Here is a 22,016-nt window from a genome sequence, read left to right on the forward strand (position 1 = left end):
CAAAAATAGATTCTGTGCAGCAAAATTAACTGCTCCCAAAGGAGAAATGAAAAGATTCATCCGTTTTGTGTTGCGCAACACGGAAAATTAAGTTTGACCATGGCAGGAATTGTACAAAGAATGGCTGTGGATGCCTCCTAATCTTTCTGAGAGTCACAGTGGTAAAGGCCAACCTCACTGTGGCGCCTAAAATGATAAATTACAGTACAGCCAACATAATCAGAACGGAAATATTTTTTGTGGACTGATAAGCTTCTGAAATCTCAAAGTTTTTTACTGTTTCACTGGGTAATGGTGAGATAGTTTGATATCAGCTGTGAGAACGCTTCAAAGTTAAGTAACATTATACTGCTTTGCATGTGCAAAATAGATATGTGTAAAACTAAGGGGGGGGGGGTGCATGTAGAGAATCATATTGCAGCCCCCTCTTGTTTATGGGACTTTATATGTGGATGTACTAGCATAATAACTTTCATCTAAAATAAATGTTTAACATTCTTGAATGACATTGAATTCAGGAGGGGGGAAAAAATGTCATATTTTGGTTTGGCCGGCTTAAGTACAAGCGCAAGCAAGTCAGTTGACAAAGGGATATAATGAAGGTAAACTTATGGCAGGGGTCCTGGAATTTCTCCAGATTTTTTCTCTCAGTTTCTTCCCACCTTACAAAAACTCGTGTTAATTTCACTGTGGAGACGGGGCTTATCCCATTTCTCGTCATAAGTCCTTGGCTCCTCTGTTTACATGCTAACTCATCCCACCAGAAATTCCATCAAGGAGACGAGGAGATTGAACGGGAGGCTAGGCGGGATCATTACTGTATCTATATCTTTGTCTCATTTTTTATATTGTATCACAAAAATCTGCCATTTGGAAAGGGGTGTGTAGACTTTTTAACACCAATGGAGATAAGCACCTTAAAATAGTTCTTAAATATTTTTGATGGGATGGGAGTATTTCTCTGTGAACGCCCTGTACTCCGATTTCATACCGAGCAGAATAATGCTGCGTGGAGAAGTTGGTCTGCGTGGATGCAGCTCAACTTCCAATAACTGACAACTTTGGAAGGCAAACTAGTTGAGACTAAATCAATATGGCCTCTGTTCACTGGGGCCAAATGGAGCACTGCGTTCTGATGCAATTGTTTCAAGGCGCCATTCGATCAATGTCACACAACTGATACAATTGATTAATCGGTTATCATGCTCATTCCTAATTCATCAATCTGTCTCTGTGTACGTTTACGTCCAGTCAATAACCCTTTCAAAACCTGAATATTGACAATATTTGGGTTTTGAAAGGCCATGTAAACACGCACAAAAAGCAGAATATGCGCTTATTCTGTTTTTAAAATCCTAAATATGCTAAAATCAGGTAAACCCTTTTCTAAGCAGACAATTTGGTCACACGATCAGGGTACTGATGGTTTGTGTACTGCACGTGCTCTATTCGCAAGAAATCTTAGGTCTTTTTGAGCCTAACTTGAAAACAAGGAATTCTTCGCGTCGTTTTAATGTTATTTCTCTAATGACGAAAATGCCACAGTGTGTGTGTGTATACACATATATATATATATATATATATATATATATATATATATATATATATATATATATATAAACACATATGTGTGTATTAAGTCTGTGCACAGCAGCACACTTGGAGCATGGAGAAAAGCGACTACTTTATTAGCGTGGGGAGTGACCTGAATATAAGTTTTGTATTGTCCTTAGAGAGTTAAAAGCGCGAATGACGTCTATTTACGTGATGGCGTTGTAAACAGGTTATCCCGAGTGTTTCAGAAACCAGAATTTTGACCTTAATACTAATTCACTCCCAGCCATTTTCACTGAAGCAACCTCCTTCGCTCCCGGCTGTTTTAATACATTTTGACTGATTTTGTAAGGTCCACAGAATATTTTGTTCTATTGCTATAAAAGTATGGAACCGACCAAAAGAAAGATTAGAGTCTCTTCTTTCATCAGGAAAGAAAAGTATACTTGTATTTGTTTCAGTTTTGCAGCAATTGGCATTAGAATATAGCTAAGTTTCATCATTATTCACAAACCTGTTGAAAACACTGGCAAAAAGAGCTTGTTGCAACATGGCCCTGGATAAACTCTTATACTCTGCTGCCACCTGCTGGCCGTTTTTTTGTAATAACTACTAGGGGTGGGCGATATTGGCAAAAAAATAAATAAAAGAAATCTTGATATTAAAAAAACAACAACTCGATAACGATATGATAACGAGATTTTGACGAGATTTTACAAAAAAAATCTTGTAAATCTGTACTCGCTTCACAGAATAATAATAGACCGCGTTTTTGAACAACAGCTCTTGTTTATATTTTAATTTGCTTAATGCATCTTCTACAAAACATTATAAAACCATATTCTACGGCAAATTTTAACAATGAAAGCTTTATTATTATTTCCAGGCTATAAAGGGTGTTTTCATTATTTTTTCTGAATCTTTGTCAATGAAATGTCTTTTTTTATTCCATTATAACAGATCTGGTAAATGGTAAATAAACTGTTTTTTACATAGTGCTTTTAACTACACCATTTGGTGCCCAAAGCTGTTGCAATGCCTCACATTCACCCATTCACATCATCACATTTTACTGGTGCACCACTGCCAAATAAATACTACAGTAATCACAACGACAAAAGCTGTTTACTACAGCAGTCAGAATGGGGGGATTTTTTGGGGAGATATATGGTGATTTGATGGTGATGGAATGAATATACTGTGAGAGAGAGCCAGCAACCTGCATATATTGTTATGACAACAAATGCAGTCGCTACCTTTTGACACACAATTTCCAAAGCTGTCCTGCACACAATACACGTGATATAGTGGCAAATGTAGCTATGGTGCGTGTAAAAGCTGAATATTAAGCCAATGCGGAACATTCGGTCAACTTTTACCCGCTTGCATAACGGCGGCGTTCCTGAGGCATCGCCAACGTTTACTTGCTTCGTCAATCATGACAGTGTGTGTTACCTCAATGCAGTGAGGGTTTTCTGATTGAGTTTGGCAGCTTTACTTCTCTTTTCTTGAGCGGTAGTCGTACTTGTGGAGTCCCCCCCCCCCCCCCATTTAGAGATAGTAATAAAACTCTATATTGTAAAACTGGACATTGTGAGACCCAAGTTGACAATAATAATGGCGATGATTATCGCCCACCCCTAATAACTACCATTGCTGTAAGCGACCTCTTCATGTCAGAAGCTGTATCAAAGACTTCTGTATGCTCTAGCATAAAAAAAAAAGCATAATAAAAAAACATATAAATACGTTTTGGGAGTGAAAGCCAAAGTATTAAAAAATATATTTATATGTTTTTGGGTTTGAATAAGTTAACCCGGATATTGACTGCATGTAAACGTAGTCTATGAAACGTGAAGGAAAAGATGAGCATCTTACCTCCAGTGCAGGTGTGTGTTGCAGCAGGGCCGCCCGGGCCCTTTGTAGAGAGCGGTCCATCAGTTTGTGCAGTCTGAGAATGAGTTTGCGCAGTCCCATCTGCTTCAGTGCTTTATCCACAAAGGGCCTGTATATGGCTGTGGGGCAGAACACGCCCTCTGCTCCCGTTGCCTCTGGACTCCCCGATGCTACCGTAGGAAGAAACTCTTCCTCTGACAACAGCTGGGCAAATTTGGGTGTCAGAGTTGGGGAGAGTTCTCCCTCACCTAGGATACATTCCGCCATCTCCTCCTCCTCCTCATCCCCGTCGCTTTCTGCCGTGAACGTGGCAGTGGAGTCATTCTCCTCCTCCTCCTCCTCGTCGTCGTCCTCATTGCCGCGAGAGCAGCGAGGGGACGGGATCTCAAAGACGGGCCAGCCAATGCGAGACAGGTCCCGAAGGCCCAGGACGGTGGCCATGACGCGCAGCTTCTGGTTGAGGTCCTGGGTGATGTTGAGCCACAAACAGAGCGCCTGCACTCTGCCCTGGAAGTCTCGTGCCGCGTACTTCTCGTAGTCCCTTTGCAGGGCCTGTAAGGAAGGGTACAGCGCTTCCACGTACTCCAGCAGCTCCATAACACGCTTGACCTGATCAAAGGCCAGTCGCTGCCTTTGTAGGTGATCCCTGCAGTCGGCACTTGACCCCTGAGGCTCTGCTGAATTCATGGCAGAGGAGGGACAAGTGCTAAAGCTCCAGGGATCCACTCCACAGTGGTTGCTCTCCACTACAGCCGACTTGCATTTATCTTTAGAGTCTAAATTCGGATCAGTCCTAATAGTCCGGCAGTCCGCGTGAATTGTTGGGGACCCTGAACACTGAGCCTGCGTCAGGCTGTCGTAGTTCACCTTGAAATGTAGCACCTCGTTGATGAGGTCGGGGATGGCCTGGCGAGCAGTGAAAAGGAAGACGTCCTGGTCGCTGATGGATCGGCGCGCGTGCCACGCCTGCAGCTCCAGCCAGATGACTTCATTGTTGTGGCCCATGTAGGCCATGTTCTCCTGGCCTCGCTGCTCCTTCTCCTTGCGCTTAGACGACATGGACGTGAGTTTGAGCAGCAGCCGCAGGGTCTCGAAGAACTTGAGGCGGTCTGCCGGGCAGTCCGTGCGAGAGGTTTGCCGGTGGGTGCGGGCCATGTGGGGCATGGACACGGGGAGTTTGCAACTGCTGCAGCCCAAACTCAGGTAGTGCTTCCTGGGGTCCATGCTGAGGGCGCCGAAAGGGCCTGATTTGGACAGCGGATCCAACATGAAGGAACCCTCGAAGGTTTTCTTGTGGTCTCTCTCAGTGGAGCGCAGGGTGGCCCTCTGCTTCTTGCCGTGCTTGTAGCTGTGTTCCTCGGGAGTCTCTGTTGGACGAGGGTTTTCTTTCTGGACAGATGGGCTGAGGTCCGCTGAAACACACACAGAACCGCTCAATTAGCAAATCATAGACAGGCACCAGGGTCATTCAGTGACCTAAATTTTGAAATTTTAACCTTGAACCAGATTTGGATTTTAATGAGACTTTGTGTACTTGTTGATAGTGATGGCACAACACAAAATCTCAAATTTTAGGTCAGTCGGAGCATGGGTTTGAGAGCTTCGGCCCACTACATTTGGATAAAAAGGTGCTGAAAATTTTGGCCAAAAATAGCGGGCCATAACTCCCAAGCCCCTTTGAGATTTAGTGTTCTGCCATCATTGTCAACAAGTACACCAAGTTTCATTAAAAATCTAAATCATCTTAGTTCAACCCACTGGGTGATTTGGCATGGAACCCCCACCAACACAAATATTGTGTATGAGGAAAAGCTAATTTCTCTCACATTTGCTCGGAGAACGTCCGCCACTCCTGGATTGGTTGCTTTTCTGATGTTTGCCAGACATCCGTTTCATCTGACGGGGGGTGTAAGGGGGTGATGTAGCGTACAGAGCTTCCTCTTCCTCACTGGGCGAATCCCAGGATTCCTCCGTCTGAGAGCGCCGCCTGGATTCATCTCCCACTGGGTTGCCCTGCCTGTGAACATTTACCATTCAATATAGAGGCAAAAATAGTCCAAACTATTCACAACGAGCTATTCATGCTGGCAGTTTTATAAGCAGAGCTGCCTGAAGGCCGACACGAACAACAAAGACGCTCTTTGGCCCTTTTTTTGGAAGCGGCTTCCACCATGTCAAACCGCAGAAACTTGTCAAGGTCAGAAAGTGCTGGAATGTTTACAGTCAGGCAAGAGTGTACAGCAAATCATTTGCAATGCCACAGTTGCAAAAAGTGAAAGTACTCGCGATGTGCACTGCTGCTCCCCGCTGCAGACTGACGACTGCTTAGTGGTGCCTCTGTTGGAGCGTGTCTAGTCGCAAGACCACAGGCCTGCAGACACAGTACTTACTACAAGTTCACTCTTGGGATACGTCGGCAAAACAGAGAACAGACTGGAACCTCGTTGAATGGTCCTGATGTTGTCAAATTTGGAATTCAGCCCAAAAAGTCTGGAGGAAATACAACTCCAAAGTTGCACAAAACTTCACAGGTCAAACCGCCACCATGTATGACATCACGCATCTAAGTGACTCTTCCTTAAGTTTGTTTGATTGGTCCGACCTAAAAAAGGTCGGTTGCAAACGTATCAGCGGGAGCGGTACAAGATGCATTTCAATTCATATTTGCGAACTAATACTGCAAGAATTCAGCTTGCTGGCAAAGTTATGATGTTTATGCTTGCTCCAAAAGCGTATTCCAGTGATAGCAAAGAAGGACAAAAGTGATGATGATGACACCAGTAAATGAACTGTTTAACTCTGTCCTGGCAGTTCAGTACAATTTTGCTAAGTCGACATGTATAGACAATTACTATAGAAGTCACAACACAACATACACAGCAAAGGTTGATATTTATGCAAGGTAAATTCTAGTACATGTGTCATAGCTTTTATGTTTTCATGTTTAGTCATTTTCACATTTGTAAGACTGGTCAAAATGTTAAAAGGCGCAATGCATGAAGTTGGATACTGCTGCAAAAGATGCTTGTTTTCATGTAATGAAGGTATCAATTCCCAGACTTGACAGCAGACTGGCAGTGATTTCCAGCAGACAGTGACTTGAAACCCTTGGCCAAAGCTGCTATCTGATCCCTTTCTGAAGGTTTTTTTTTTTAATAGGATTAGAGAGGAAGGTTGGATCGTGTGACCTCGCCGACAAAGACAAAAAGAAGGAAGGGGAGGGGCATGAAACCTGAATGCCCTGCATGCTCCTCACCATGTGTGCCTTCATCCATCATTGCATTGAATGGTATTCAAGCAACACGTGCCTGTTTGTGTGGACACAGTGGAGAGGGGCGGTGCTGTATCACTTTCGCTGAGTGAGTGTTTAAAGAGGAACGGGGGGAGGGGAGGAATTGTGGGGGGGTTATCTGGAAATCACTTGCCCGCAAGAGTGCAGACTTCTACACCCCATTTGCCCTGCATGCATCACAATCCCGATCCCCCCCGGGAGCTGCTATGCAACTACAATATGGCCGACAGACACCTGCTGCATGAAATAATGCAACTGCAAGGGCGGCATCAGCGCTGCAGCCAGTCGTCAAATCACATAACAGCAAGCCTTGCATCCAAGAAGAACAGTGGCGCCTTTATGAGCGCATCGTAGCACAGCCAAACTGTGGAGGGGCTTGTTCTGCAGAAGCAGGAAATGACAACGATCTTTTCTGTACGCCTGCACAAGAAGGCGCAGTAAGCAATGTGGCGAGTCACAATGAAAGTGTTTATCAGAAATGCGTGAAGGGGAATGTACATAAAGGAAGCAGGTGCATGGGCAAAATGGAAGCAAGTCAGAACAGTTTTTTACAGCGTGCAGGAGAGCGAGGACAGAAATACTCCATGCGTGTCAGAGGGGACCAGATCACTTTTTTTTTTTTTTTAAAGGCACAACAGCATGACTGAATAGCTCAGGAATGACAGCAGCCCCGATGACGCCACAGCTACTCACTCGCCCCCACGCGCTGGAATTCATCTTCTGGATACTTTTTTTTTTTTTTTTTTTGCATACAAGGGGAGGTCATGGAGAGGGTCACGGGCTCGTGTGCCCCACTGTCTGCAAGCTGGCTGCCGGGAGCAAATGATGGCTGCAGATGGTGTCTGGCTGCTCTCAATGGCTCATCTGATGGTGCACTGACCCCCCCCCCCCCCAATAAAAGCCAGTGGAATGCCGCAGCCCCTGGGCAGGAACACTGCGTGCATAATAAACAGCCTTTTCTGCAGAGCGACTGAAGCACAGATACCAAGGCCTGCCACATTCAGCTGAAGGGAGGGGCAGGGGGTGACCTTTGACACCCAACCTTCCACACTATTGTACCAGGAAGGGGCACTCTATTGTATTGTGGCGACACGTGGCCCGTGAGGCCCACCACTGAATAGCACACAGCTGTTTAGTGAGCACGCTTGCTCACAAAGCCCAAACTAAAGGGGACTTCTTCTTTTTTTTGGGGGGAGAAAGAGAGAAAGGCAACACGGGTGATGGGAGAACACACTTTCTCCTAATTAGGACTGGCATAACTGACCCTCTGCAGGCCACGCACACGCTCCGGCTCCTGGCTTCTCGTTTAAGCGCCCCAAGTTATCAAACAAGGCGAGAAGGAAAAAAAACCATTTACACTGGGGCATCCAATACCGTTCCAGGAAAGAAATTGACAAAGTAATGCAAGTTTTCTGGTTGTTGCAGTACACCCCCCACCCCCACCCCCTGCTTAAATACAAACATGAAAAAAAAGTCAAGTAAAAAAAAAATGCACCACCATTAGTCTAAACATGAAATTCTAATAATATTACGTTATTATTTCGTTATTTATGTTTTTTTTGTTTATTATTCACACATACACAAAAGGACAAAATGAAAATAGTTGTAATTGAAATAATTTTTGCGCAGGAGAATTCAGGAAACCCATATCGGTTTTATAAAAAGCCCCGAGCAACTGTGATGACATTTTCAGTGAAGTGGCAAAATGGCCGCCCAAACTACTGCTGCTGCTTAATTTCCAAACCACAAAAACAATAATAATCAGAATATCGTGTTTAGACTAGTGGGGGTGCATAGAACATATTATTGTAAAGAAATGTTTGACTTAACTTCCGCTTTAAGGCCCAGATGCCAGATCCATTTTATGAATTTAACACTAATGCTTCATTGTACGATTTCGTACGACCTACTTGTGCATAAATCGCTGCAAAATTGCAAGATGTGCAGCAGTTATCTTGGACTTCTTTCCGTCCCTTGTTGAAACTCGCTGCATCTGACTTAGGTGCTCACAGAGTTGGGAAAAACAACAAACACAAAGAACTTGACCCCACCCTTCTCTTCTATGTAGCGCACAGCCAGGAGTGGACCTCCCAGACTCTCCTGTATGCAAATGCACAAAGCATGCAAAAGTCAATGAAAGAGGCCTTACTGTAGCAAAAAGGTCACATAATGAAAAACAAATGCTTCTAAATGTAGCCGCTGTTTACACACTGACTTCTTAGTATTGCACCATGACTGCAAAGTGAGCAATTTTCTGTTCCAAGTTGAAAGAATATCTGATAGTCGGAAGAGAAACCGTCAGCAGGCCAATGCATGCATGTGCTGGTCAATTAAAATAGACTGATGCAGTATTTGCCAAGAGCATTTGACCCAGACTGCCATGCAATTCTAAAAACACATACAGTACAACCTTTAAAAGCCCTATATAATAATAAAGACTGTTTGACGCTTGCATGACATTTTTTCATGCCCTAATGCTTAAAAATAAAATAAAATAAAAAATAAAAGATCCCACACCTGCTTTACTCCTTGCAAAAATCAATTGTTTCAACTGAAGCGTCAGATGACACCGAAAGCACATTTCTCCAGAACAGGTGTAGGCAGAGAGCGGATGTAGGAAACAAGACGAGGAGGCTCCTCCATCTGCACTCCTCACACCGCCTGTGCTCCCGGCAAACGCAGCCTTTTAATGAGCTGTAGCCACCAGCGTCTGCAGCGCCGTAACGTGCGCACGGCTAAACCACATCCTGAAAATCTCAGGAATGCTCGCTAGTCACCGTGTCTTCTCGGGGAACAAGACATCTTGCACAAAAGGACCTCTGTCGGCCAAACGATAGCGTAGGTTTCCGTCAACAATATTAAGTGCAAACATGAGCAGCATACACAGCTCCCTCTGTTCGAAAGATTAAGGTCTGTAATGTCTGCCTCCATTTCCATTTAATTGCACAGCAATGCAGGCACAACACAACTATGCGCGACATACGCACACAATGTTGTGTTCAAGGAAATTGCAACTCTCGGCTGCATAATTGCAAATACAAAAAGTTCATCATGCATGTCATGTTTTTCGTATCATCAAATCTCCTTTAATGCTTTTTAATGCATGTAACTTAAAACTGATTTACACGTCAAACTCATATACACATATGCGCAAACACATATATATATATATATACATATGCCGTCAATTAAAATGTTTAATCATCATTAATTATTCCATATTTAACTCGTGATTAATTGTCAATTAACCATACATGATTTCTGTTCTAAATGTACAAAAAAAACTTTTTTCAGGTTTTTATACTCTTGTTAATTAACATAAAAGTGGACAAATGTGCCTGTATCATTTAAATTCACTGAAATAGTAATTTTATAGTAAGTAATTCCTAAAGTTACGGTTAAAATAAGTGTGAAGAGTCATAGATTTGTGTTGAGCTATTTTTTTCTGCCACGAGGTGGCATTAGTGTTTCATGTTGGTTGCTATAGTTGCTACTCACAGAAACAAAACTAAATTTAGATTTTCAAATTCAGAGCAATTGGAACATGAAGCAACTTGTGGTCCAGGCCATTTTGTTCATAGTAAATTACAATTGGTCGCCACAAATACATCTTAATTTTTTTTTTAAAAAATACAAAATTAATTATTGATAAATTGTGTTATAGTGACTCCTGATGTATGTAAATAAAGCATGAACAACAATTGTATTTACACTTTTAATGCCTTTTGACATCATATTTAATACTTCTTGATGTCATTTAAGACCTTAATTTTAGCAAAGTGCATTTACCGACTTAATGCTTTTTAATAACCCATGGAAACCCTGATGCGTAGTGATAAAGTCAAAAGAATGCATGAGCTTTACCTTATTTGTAATTTTGAAACATGAACAAATCAAAGTTCCCCAGAACAGATTGTGTTCAACCGAGGAGGTTACACAGAACGTTTAAAGAAACCAAAGAAGCAGTTGTGAGACTTCATCAAAGACATGGTAGCACTGTGAAGTGTGTGTGTGGGCATAGTGTAGATTTGTGCTCATTATAGCATGTTGTTACCCTCCACCCACGCATTAAACAAACATGGGATGGTGAGTTTGGGGGGGGGGGGGGGGGGTGTCTTGTCAACTTCCAGTAAGGACATGCACCATAGGCACATCAAGTTGTGCATTGTCCTTATGCAACGTTAATAAGGCCAGTGTTGCACAATCACCGACTTAATTTCAGACTGGCTGAAACACAATACGCATTAAAGATAAAAGGCAACAAACCATTTGGACATAAAGCATGATTTGGTTTTTTTGCGTTGTTTTTGCGTTCTTTTTTGCAAAGTGTAAAACAAGCGAGGAGGAGACATAACAGCAGATTCCTGACGCCCTGTCGCTTGCACTCAGGGGCAAACTACGCAATGCCGATTATGTTCAACAATAACAATTTACAATCTGCTGATGCGCATTCTCGCGCACGAAATAAGTCGCTCGGTAACCTTCACAAGCACTGGGACATTTGTTGCTGCACCTTTTCGAGGCTCAGCTAAGTTAGACACGCATCAGAAATAGAAAAGATCATGCATGTCTTGTTAAAGTCCCAAGTGAACATGCACGCTTTGCAATAATGCTACACAAAACAACAAGAGCTAAATCCAGTTGAAGGATTAACAACAACAAAAACAGTAGGGCAAATGCAAGCTAAAGCCAGGGAAGTGTGTGCCTTATTTCAATGATCACACATGACTAATAACACTTCATGTGATAAATAAAATAGAACTACTTTGCCACAGCCTCTTAGTAAACTTGCGAACAATAAAATGACAACGCTAACACAGTGGTGGCAGGCTAGCTTACTCCCTAACATGCTGCAGCCTTTCGTACAATTACCTTCTCAGTCTGAGTGCATTGTCGCTTGTTTTTAGAGCAGCGACGTGCTAATATCTTCCAGCGATTGAAAATTGCACACAAAAAGTTTGCAACTCTCCAGTTGCAAAAGAAGCGAGTGAACTGCACGCGTCTCACAATTTGACAGGAAGTGACTTTGTGCCCAGTGCGAGTGCAGCGTCACACTCGGCTCTCTATTTGGCAAGCGCCGAACGCTTATGGTGTGGTGGTCTGTTAGACAAATCTCGCATACCTGCTGGGCTTGGAGCGATCCGGGGGCTCCATGGCGAGAAAGCGGCGTCCTATTCTTCGCCGTGCATGGACTAAAGCATGTCCAGGCAACAGCGAACGGACGTTGCACCGTTTGCTTTTTGCACAAACGACGGTTAAGAGTCGCTTTGAAGCACTTTCGATCCGCCGGCAAGGTGGACTTTCGCTTGTGCATATGCCGTCGCCATCTTTCCACCGTTCATTGACGAGAGGAGTGCCTCACAGCTCACAAGGCTTTTGCTTTGCTACGGAAGCCCGGACAGCTCAATCGTAGGCGCTCTCAGCGCCCCGTCTCTCTCTCTCCCGCTACTCTCGGTATTACTCAAAACATAATCGAAGACTAATGTATAATCTCATTATTTTACTATCTAACATTAATAAAACACTTTTGAAGTTGTAAATATGTATATTCGATGCACTGTTTTTTTTTCCAGACCGATACCAGTACACGTTCTCAACTCAGGAATAGTCACCGATACTACCACTCGTACTTTTTATACATACAATTCCCAAAACAATGACAGATAATTTTAAAGTAAGAGCTCTATGTTCCAATATACGTAGCAGATTCAATTAAAATTGCATGGAATTATTGGAAACGCGACCCCTGAAGGAAAAGGCCAAAATGAAAAGAAGTTCTATTCTTTTAATTTCTAACTTTTACTTCTTGATTATAGATCTGCCACCTGCTGTCGTGAGAACCGATACCTTGAAATTAGGCCTGGTATCAGTATTCACCCATCCTTAAAAATACAATAGTAGCCTAGTTGAATTATTTTTTATAAACAATAATAAAAATAAATACACCTTATTCAATATATAATATAAAATAATGTGTTTTTCATTGTGTTTATTTTTTATTGTAATAAATTAATTATCTTGAGACTAGGCAGCACACTAGACTAGTGGTTAGCATGTATGCCTCTCAGTTTTAACGTTCATGGTTGCCACATTCCCCAAAAGGACATGTTGAAGGCTGTCCATAGTAACCAGTCTAGGACGTACCTTCAACAGTGGGCTCCAGCTCACCCATGACCCAAATAAGTAGAAGCGCTCTAGAAAATAGAGGGATAATAAAAAAAATAAGAATGTAATAAAAACCTTTTTAAAAGATAATAATAATAATAATATGAATCTTTCCCACCCCTCTTTAGATCCCATATGAAACAGTGCATGCATTTAATTGAATGTGCTTCATTGCACACCACTGGTTATATGCAGTCGTTTCATACAAAGAAGCTTTAGTGTTGTAATGCGTAGCCTGCACAAAATGGTTATGTATCATTTTCTTATTGTCATGATTTGTTAAGAAGTGGTCAGTGGAAGATTAGTTAGTTGTTGTAATTTATGATTTGAATGAGGTAAGTAAAATCATCCACACAGTAAATCAACAAAAAATTACAACATTTGTGTCACAAGTGTGTCCATGTGTAAATGTCTCCATTATATGATCTTAAAGTAGGAAGAATACTGTCTTTCTGGAATATTTTAGCTCCTGTCTGTTATGTCATGTGGTTCATCAAATTAATTATTACATGGTGGAACGGGCCTGTTGTGAGTGGAGTATCATTTATTTTGAATTTATGAAACTCTTAAATGATAAGAAAAAAAGCACGACTCATGTCAACTAACAAATAATGTGTGTGTGTGTGTGTGTGGGGGGGGTGTAATGTTCAAGGGTCAAGCTTTCCACATCATAAAACCTTTACTAACCGCACAGACTATTTTTAAGTAATAGTTTAATGTTCTAATATGTGATTGAAGTGCTAAACCACATAAAAAACACTCTTAACTTTAATTATTTGCATTGCAGATCCAACTCATGTGTCTTACTTTCTCTTTGTCATGCATAAAAAAAAAATCTGTCTTTGACTAGAAACATAGACAACACTTGTTGCTTCCGTGTTAGCAAGCTATAGACCCACCTCAAACTAGGGTTGTAAACCTCATGATACAATAATTATCACGATATGGACCTCATGATACTATAATTATCACGATATAGCTTACAATACTGTATTAAAAATTCACAATATTGTAAGTGGGGGGGGGCTCAATATTGTGTTATTGTTTTGTACATAATAACAGCAGTGACAAATAACTAGTTTTGGTCATGTCATGTCACATGTCATTGTCATGTGCTCCTATTGGCTTTAATCAATGCAGCGATTTCTTGAACTTAAATGGCCTTTTTGGATCAATTTCAATCAATTTTATTCCAAATCACATGCTATTTTGGCCCATGGTTGTCGATTTTAATAGAGAAACAATGACTATGTACATAGTTGCAGTGTTTGACTTCCTCGCGTTGCCTCTACACCCACATCTCTCATTCATTTTGAAAAGACGACGTGCTGCTCAAACAACTTCCGCTACAACAACGGGCAGATGGACAAGCCTACTCACATGGTTAAAAAAAAAAGTGGGAAAAAAAACCCGCCTAACATCATCTGTCATGTTGTTACATTCCAGTAGTAGAAAACCATACCACTTCAGGGTGGATGACGCCAACTTATACCCAATCAACAACCAAACAAGTACTTCTTATTTCTGATGAAAGTGTCAGCAGAGCATGTTACATATGAATTATGCGATGCACTGATGATGAGTCATAATTGTTGCCTGTATGCGTATTACTGGCATTTGCGCAGAAACTACATGAAACAAGAAGGAATGTTGTTAAAGTGCACAGTGGAGGAATATACTTTACTATTATGTGAATAAGTTAACATGCAAGCCTTAACGGATTTGTGTGTTTATCTATACATGAATCTCCTATCTCTTTGTGTATGTATAACCCTCACCCTGTCACCTACATCAGTAACAGAAGCGGTAGGACAGGTCAGGAGGTGAACAAAATACTATTAAACTACTTGGCAAGCCTTTTTAACATTTAGACTGGATATGTGTTGCAAGTATGGGCGATGCAGGCAAAATAAAGTTTTGTCAACAAGTCACAAGTCAAACTGTAGTTACACAAATCTACAAATAGTAGCAGTTAATTCTCTAACAGGTCAATGCAACTGAGTTGCAGGTTTTTGCATTTAGAAACTCCATATAATTTAATGACAAATGTGACGTCAATTATCATGGGCGAAATGACGTTTTTAATAATTTTTGACTGGTCAAATCTGAAAGAAAATTATATGACTATAATAACGTCAAAAAATATTGTTGATATCTTCAATATTAATTCCGGATAGTCAAATTTTGTTTTACGGTAAATGTTGAATCCGCTTGCCACACCTGAAAGGGAGAAACGAAACATGTGACGTCACACGGCCATTGTCTCCGACATTCAAATGTTATCTTCATGTGCAGTTTGAAACTCGGCAATTCATAAACTTTCTTTATTCTTTTTCGGTTTAAATAAATGATTCAGTTTGGGTGTAGCATTCATGCATACTACACAACCTCTAATATGATATATATATTTTGTAAATTGACAAGCAACTGCTAAATTACAGGTTACTTCCGCCCACTCTCTGTGACTGTTATGAACAACGCGATGTCATTGAATGTCACGCGTCACGGCAGCAGGTTTCGCAGAGAGGGAAGAGAATTAACGTTTCAGCGCTGGCCGCGATATAAAATATCATTTTTTTTGTCTTGTTTTTGTTTATAGGAGCTGCATTTTTTATGTCCAAGCCACGTTTTTAAGATGCTCCAGTCAGTTGCCAGCAGTTCGTGCGTGCGGCTCATCCAGAGCCACAAATCGACGTGGTATTTTGTATTTCTCGTGCTGGGTTACATCCTTTATCTGATCTTCGGGGCTGTCGTCTTTTCTTCGGTCGAGCTACCTTACGAAGCCGCCCTGCGCCAGGACCTGGTGGCCATGAAAGCGCAGTTTCTGCGGGACAACGAGTGCATCACCGAGGAGAGTCTGGAGCACTTTCTCAAAGAAGCCCTCGACGCGAACAATTACGGCGTCTCCATCCTCAACACCACCGCTACCAACTGGAACTGGGACTTCACCTCTGCACTATTTTTTGCCAGCACCGTGCTCTCCACCACAGGTGAGATAGAATTAGATAGAGCAGTAAACTTCGCTTCATGCAAATTAATTTTTTTATTTTTTTATTTGTTGTTTATCTGTAAATTGGTCCCACGACCATATGGCATGCAGATAATTATCTCTTACCTTAAAAAACTAACTTGATATTCATTGTGGTTAATCAGACACATCCTTAAGTTGAATGAATGCTATATTTAATTCAAACAAACAGTTATCAGGCCTGCCATGACTCTATAGGCCTCATTAGCCCAAGTGAAAGCAAACATGTAGGCCAATCAGTCAGTGCTTATGTAATTATCTTAATATCATCTATTGTAATTATCTTTTATTACAGCAGCACACAATATTACATACTACATATCAGGTCCACTTGATAATCTGTTGCCATTATCACAGACAGTGAGTGGCACATGAATGTGGGAATTTATGTGCATTTTAATTTTTTTTAATTAATATAATAGTTTGGGACGTTGGGCTTCTCTCACCCCCTCCCCATTAATTTTTTTTTTAAATTTAATTAAATTTTAATAATTTCTTAAGAATTTAAAACCATAAATTTATCAAATGTGTACAGTGATATATATTGGTGTACAATTGACTCATTTATTTACACTATTCAAAAGTACATATACTGTCTGTGCACAATTAAAAATGTGCAAATGCAAAAAAACATACTATTCATTTAATAATTAACAATGAATCATTTGTTAGAGTTAACCTACCAAACCTCATTTCACGTGGAACAAAACTCTCTTTACTCAGTCAAATGATAACATTTGTTAAAGTCAACCCCTTATACAAATAGTAATGTTTTTTGTCTTGAGGCCATAAGACGGTTTTGCTCAGTCAGTCAATGTTATCTGAAACAATAAATTGCATGCATAATTGCGACTACCTGAAGGAACTGTAGTCTGATAACGTGGCAGCAGCGTTTATCTAGGGCGTTTCAACGTACGCACCGTACGAAGGTTGTGTTCAAGTCCTCGGCGATACTGTGTTGTTGCTGGCAAAACACACCCAACAGGCAGAGACCATTCATCAAATACGTCTGACGTTACATAACAGGTACCATTTGGATGGTAAACATTCAGAAGAGTGTGTTACAAGTGTGTACAACATATATCACAAGCAAATGTCATTTCCTGATACGGTTAGTGTAAGGTTAACTAGAAAGTACGAGGTTTTAAAGAGTTATTTAGCTCATAATGATTCATTTGTCATGTTTATACTTTACACACACCACAGTTTAATTTGGAACATGGTGACATTTTAGTTGTTTATTCAAGTACTTTAGATGGGTAACAACAGCTTCAGTTTTTATGAAACGATGATGTCTTTTTGCGAAGGATTAATAGAATCGTCATCACCTGCTTGTGCATGTAAGCCGTTTGTTTACACAATAACAGTCATTTTGGAGGCCAAACTGGTCTTTAAGGGGAAGTCATAGGAAATGGTGGTGGCAGTATTTTTTGTTTCTGTGTTGAAGTCTGTAAAACATGCTTACTTTGGGAATCAGTAACTGTAAATCACAATCATTGTCTTTACAATTCTCAATTTCAACATTCACAAGATAAGTCGTGATAAATGTGCCAGTTTTTATTCATCTCAGGGGGCGGCCATTTTGTTACTGCCACTTGCTGTTGACTGAAAAGGACATCACAAGGCCCAAGCGCTCAGGTAGTGACTGTCATAGCGCACCTGTTTTCTGGATTTGGTCATGTGACATTTGCAAGCTGAGCATGTGACAGTACAAGGCAAAATGGCCGCGCCCTGAGATGGATAAAAACAGGTGGATTTTGCTGCTTAAATTCATGTTCCACAAACGCAATATGAAACAATACTGTGTTTAGACATGTGTGTGTGTGTGTGTGGGGGGGGGGGCATAGAATAATTACTATTACTGTTTTTACGAGGTCATTGTGGCCCTTAACGTAAAGCTATTTTATTGGTGGTCAAATAGGTAATGTTGCTAATCAATTTACTTATGTATTAATGTTATGGCAATGACAGCATGGTCTATGCAGTCCAACTATTTTAACCACAATATTCTGATTCATATTGTGTTTGTGGAATATGAGTTAAATGGCAAAATCCACTATGTTTTTGTTTTTTAATTCATCTCAGGGGGCGGCCATTTTGCCACTTGCTGCTGACTGAAAATGACATCACAGTTGCTTAGGCAACAGCCAATCACGGCCCATCTGCTTTCTGAAGCTCTGACCAACTGTAATCTAATGTTCATTTGACAGCATGTGGCAAAATGGCCGCCCCCTGAGAAGGATGAAAACAGGTGGATTTTGCTGCTTAATGTATGTTCCACAAACGCAATATATAATAATCCCAATAATCAGAATACCGAGTTTAGACTAGTCGAGGCACATATTACATACTGTAGGCTATTATTGTAAAAAGAACATATTTGGGCTGATTTTCCCTGTAAGATTAAACAGATTTAACGACATCATAGCGCACCCCACCAGGCCCTTAAAGGTACATACATTGCTATAAATACAGTACAGTATTTACTATAGATTTAATGCTAGTATTTTTCTGAGGGCTTCAAATATTTTTAAAACATGTGCCTTGATATTTAAGTGTTTGAAGCATGTGCTATTGAAAAATGTTTTTAGTAGGTTAGATTAGATTAGTCTCATCATGTGGATGTTTACCTATTGCTGGTGGTTCTGAGATCACTGTTGTATCCAATTGGTTTAGTTAAATAGGCATACTTCTACTGTTACTATGATTTGTATGAATTCTGTGACGCACCTGATTTTCATAAGCATTGCCTTGCTTATGTCTTCAGGTTACGGTCACACAGCACCGCTGTCAAAGGGTGGCAAGGCTTTCTGCATCCTCTACTCCGCCTTTGGCATCCCCTTCACCCTCCTCTTCCTCACCGCCGTGGTGCAAAGGATCATGGTTTACAGCACAAGGAAGCCCATTTCGTACGTCCACACACGCTGGGGCCTGCCCAAACCTCTGGTGGCCATCGTCCACTCCTGTCTTTTGGCCTTGTTGGCCGTCTCGTGCTTCTTCCTCATCCCCGCGGCCATCTTCTCGGCACTGGAGGACAATTGGAACTTCCTGGAGTCTTTCTACTTCTGCTTCATCTCGCTCAGCACCATCGGACTGGGAGATTATGTGCCAGGAGAGGCGGCTAACCAGAAGTTCAGGGAGCTCTACAAACTGGGAATCACTTGTGAGTAATGAGATAACAATATAAATCAAGATCCATTTTATCTTTACCAACTTGTACTTGTGTTAGACGCCCACTGGCCACTTCATTCGATCTAAATTCTTCCTTTACAATTTTGTTTGGCGCATTTAACAATAGTTTTAGCACTGTAGCTGTAGTTTTCAATATGATCATCTTTGCAAACAACAAATGATTGATACAGTAACTAACACTGTAGTTGTATATACTTGTCTCCAGTGTGGTGTCAAAATGAGGTCAACACCCATCTTATAATTATATCACATACTTCCTGTTACAAGAAGTAGGATGCTACTTTGGTAACTGGAGCAATTCTCACTTCCTTTGAGCCGTCAATCGAAAGAATTTCATCTGCCTATGTCTTCATTTGGCTTTTAAAATGCAGTATCTCAGTCAGATTACAACCAGAAGAAAGGAAATGACCTCTGATAATAAATAAATACATAAATAAAAATATTATTTTACCCCCCAATTTTTTTTTTTAAATAATCACATTTTCATGATGATTATTGTCATGATAAATTATACATAATAACATTAACTATATTTAATGATAATTTTTCATTATAACCTTTTTGTTGTTGTTGAATGCCTTGTAGTGGGCCATGTATCACCCATTCCCATTTAAATTACAAGTATGGTTCATTGCCCTATAAAATGTTATCTTTCTGCGAAAGATAAGTAGCATTGTACTTTCAACACCCTTCAATGCATCCCTCCATGAAAGGAAAGAAAAGAAAGCATTAAGAATATGCCAGTGTGTGACATTTGGGTGCGTCATTCAGTCATTCAGCTTGCAGGATGCACAACGGCCACTGTGTAAATTTATGCATGTTGTGACGTCAGCGCCATGTCTAAAACGATTAGTGTATTTAGAGTGCACTTGACAAACAGTCTGGAAGCAAATAGGGGACTTTAAATAATATTTGTTTTGATTTGACTACTTTCTTTGTTGATGTGTGCGGAGGGCTCCAGAGTTATTAGAATATTTACTCTTATTTCCACTTGTAAATTAACAGCGTGGCTTTTTTTGGTATTAATACGCCACAGAATAATGTGGGAACACTGCCCTCTAGTGTCCAAGTGTATAAACAACAGCCTTTGTGAGAATTGTTTTTGTAATCAACGTCACACAAGTGATGAGTTGTTGTTGTTTTTTTTTGGCCTGTCACTTACATTGAGTCTTTTTGCTGGTCTCTCCTTTTAGTCTACTTGATCCTGGGCCTGATCGTCATGCTGGTTGTCCTGGAGACTTTCTGTGAGCTGCAGCAGCTGAAGCAGCTGAGGAAAATGTTCTACCTGAAAAAGGAGAAGACGCAGGACCGCCTGGCCATCCTGGAGCACGACCAACTGTCCTTCACCTCCGCGTCGGACAGGGCGCACGGCGACGACAAGGCCCACATGTTCGTTAGTGTCTCAAGTCTGTCCTCTCGTAGCGACGACTTCATGATCCAGTAGCACTAGCAATGGGTCGAGACAATTTCAGGAAATAGAACAAAATATCAAGCAAATCTTCATTATGCTGAAACATTTGAGGAAGATTACAAAAGTCCTAAAAGTTTATTTGTATCATTTCACTTGGCAAATCGGTTTGAAGAAAAAAAACTGACAGCTGCTTTTAAAAATGTAATTCAAGAACAGCGTTTTTTTGTCAGTCCTAATTCATCTTTAATGAAGGTGTAAAGTTTCCCGCTTGCTCTCCACGTCAATCAGGTACATACTGTATGTGTTACAACTTACAATAATGCGCTTGTGATTATTTTTGTTGCTCGTGTGTGTTTGTACACACTTTAATTTATTGACCTGGCTGATATAATGTGTCTAATGTGTGGACAACTTAGGGGAAAAAAAGGGATGTGAGGTTCACCTTTAAGTATACCTGTAAGTTTGCACATGTACAGGAACCAGCCAAAATGGCAGATGTGGTATTGTGAAATAAGTTGAACAGGTAGCAGACATTCGTTAACTTGTAACTGAAAAAGAAAACAACCCATCAAAACCAACCGAGTTTCTCTGACAAAACAAATCAAAGTGTATTTTTAAAGGGATTTCTAGCCGGAAGTAAAATGCTCTGGCAAACATATTGATATTAAATTAAAATGTTTTGTTAATGCCTTTTGCTACTGGTTAGCATGCAGCTTTACAACTTAGCTATCTTAGCTCAGCTAACTAAGCTCAGTAGGGTCATATTGATGGTCTGTTTGTGACAATTTTACCATCATGGAAGTTACTCATGTATTTATATTATATATTCATTTGGGGGAATTTCATTCATTTGTAAACTGTTTTTATATGTCTGCTTGGGGGTGAGCTGGACCCCAAATGTTGTTGTTATTATTGCTGGAAGACATTTCATTGGTCAGTAGTTGCAGTGAGTGAATTTATGTGTGACTTCAGCTGAAAATGTGATATTTCTGTGGCATAAATCTCCTGTTATGTGTCCGTTATGTGTCACAGAGCAAATGTTGAAACCATTTCATTCTAAGGAAAAATCCATGAGCTGTTTTACGCTTGTGTTACAAAAAAAAGTTCAGTTTTTATATATTGTGTTTAAGGCTTTTACAGATAATAAAAAAAATGTACTGTATATCTAAGTGGACTGTGAATGGTGTGAGGGGGAAATTGAAGTAAGGTCAGTCGAAAAGCAATAACGGCGCTTAATTGCCGGCTTTTAGAAATGTTTTTAAAAAGATAGTGGCACTTGAATACATTATTTTCATTAGCCATCTCTTCAAAACACATTTCCTCTTTGTTTAGCAGCCTCTTTGGTTTAATCCATGGCAAAAGGGGAATACATTTAGAGCTGAACAGCAGGCTAACATTTTTCATAAAGCGAGTGTAAAATTAATATGTTTCCCACCAGACTAACTAAATGAGACTTTTTTAAGTAAGCGAACACACTA

At 40.7% G+C, this 22,016-nt stretch overlaps 2 protein-coding genes across 4 annotated transcripts in view; one reads left to right on the top strand and one right to left on the bottom strand.

The window, feature by feature from the left end:
- map3k4 (mitogen-activated protein kinase kinase kinase 4) overlaps positions 1-12,094 on the bottom strand; it is a 29,488-nt gene extending 17,394 nt beyond the window's left edge. Inside the window, exons 1-3 of one of the 3 annotated variants that reach the window (XM_086093479.1) lie at positions 11,865-12,094; positions 5,277-5,467; positions 3,433-4,862 (exon numbers count right to left, since the gene is read on the bottom strand). In XM_086093479.1, coding sequence (XP_085949605.1) covers positions 3,433-4,862; positions 5,277-5,467; positions 11,865-11,896 — 1,653 coding nt within the window. In that variant the 5' untranslated portion in view covers positions 11,897-12,094. Of the gene's footprint in view, positions 1-3,432; positions 4,863-5,276; positions 5,468-11,614; positions 11,754-11,864 lie in introns of those variants that run through there. The other 2 variants (XM_086093477.1, XM_086093478.1) reach the window with 2 other exon arrangements.
- A 3,313-nt stretch (positions 12,095-15,407) lies between these two features.
- Positions 15,408-21,702, top strand: kcnk1b (potassium channel, subfamily K, member 1b). Its single transcript, XM_086093062.1, has 3 exons — positions 15,408-15,897; positions 18,703-19,098; positions 20,321-21,702. Exons 1-3 carry the CDS (start codon positions 15,543-15,545, stop codon positions 20,569-20,571), a joined length of 1,002 nt encoding a protein of 333 aa, XP_085949188.1. The 5' UTR covers positions 15,408-15,542; the 3' UTR covers positions 20,572-21,702.
- The last annotated feature ends 314 nt before the right edge of the window (positions 21,703-22,016 follow it).

Source organism: Leptonotus elevatus, chromosome 13 (genome assembly GCF_054856555.1).
Source record: "Leptonotus elevatus isolate MCC_2025b chromosome 13, RoL_Lele_1.0, whole genome shotgun sequence".
Lineage (NCBI taxonomy): Eukaryota > Metazoa > Chordata > Actinopteri > Syngnathiformes > Syngnathidae > Leptonotus > Leptonotus elevatus.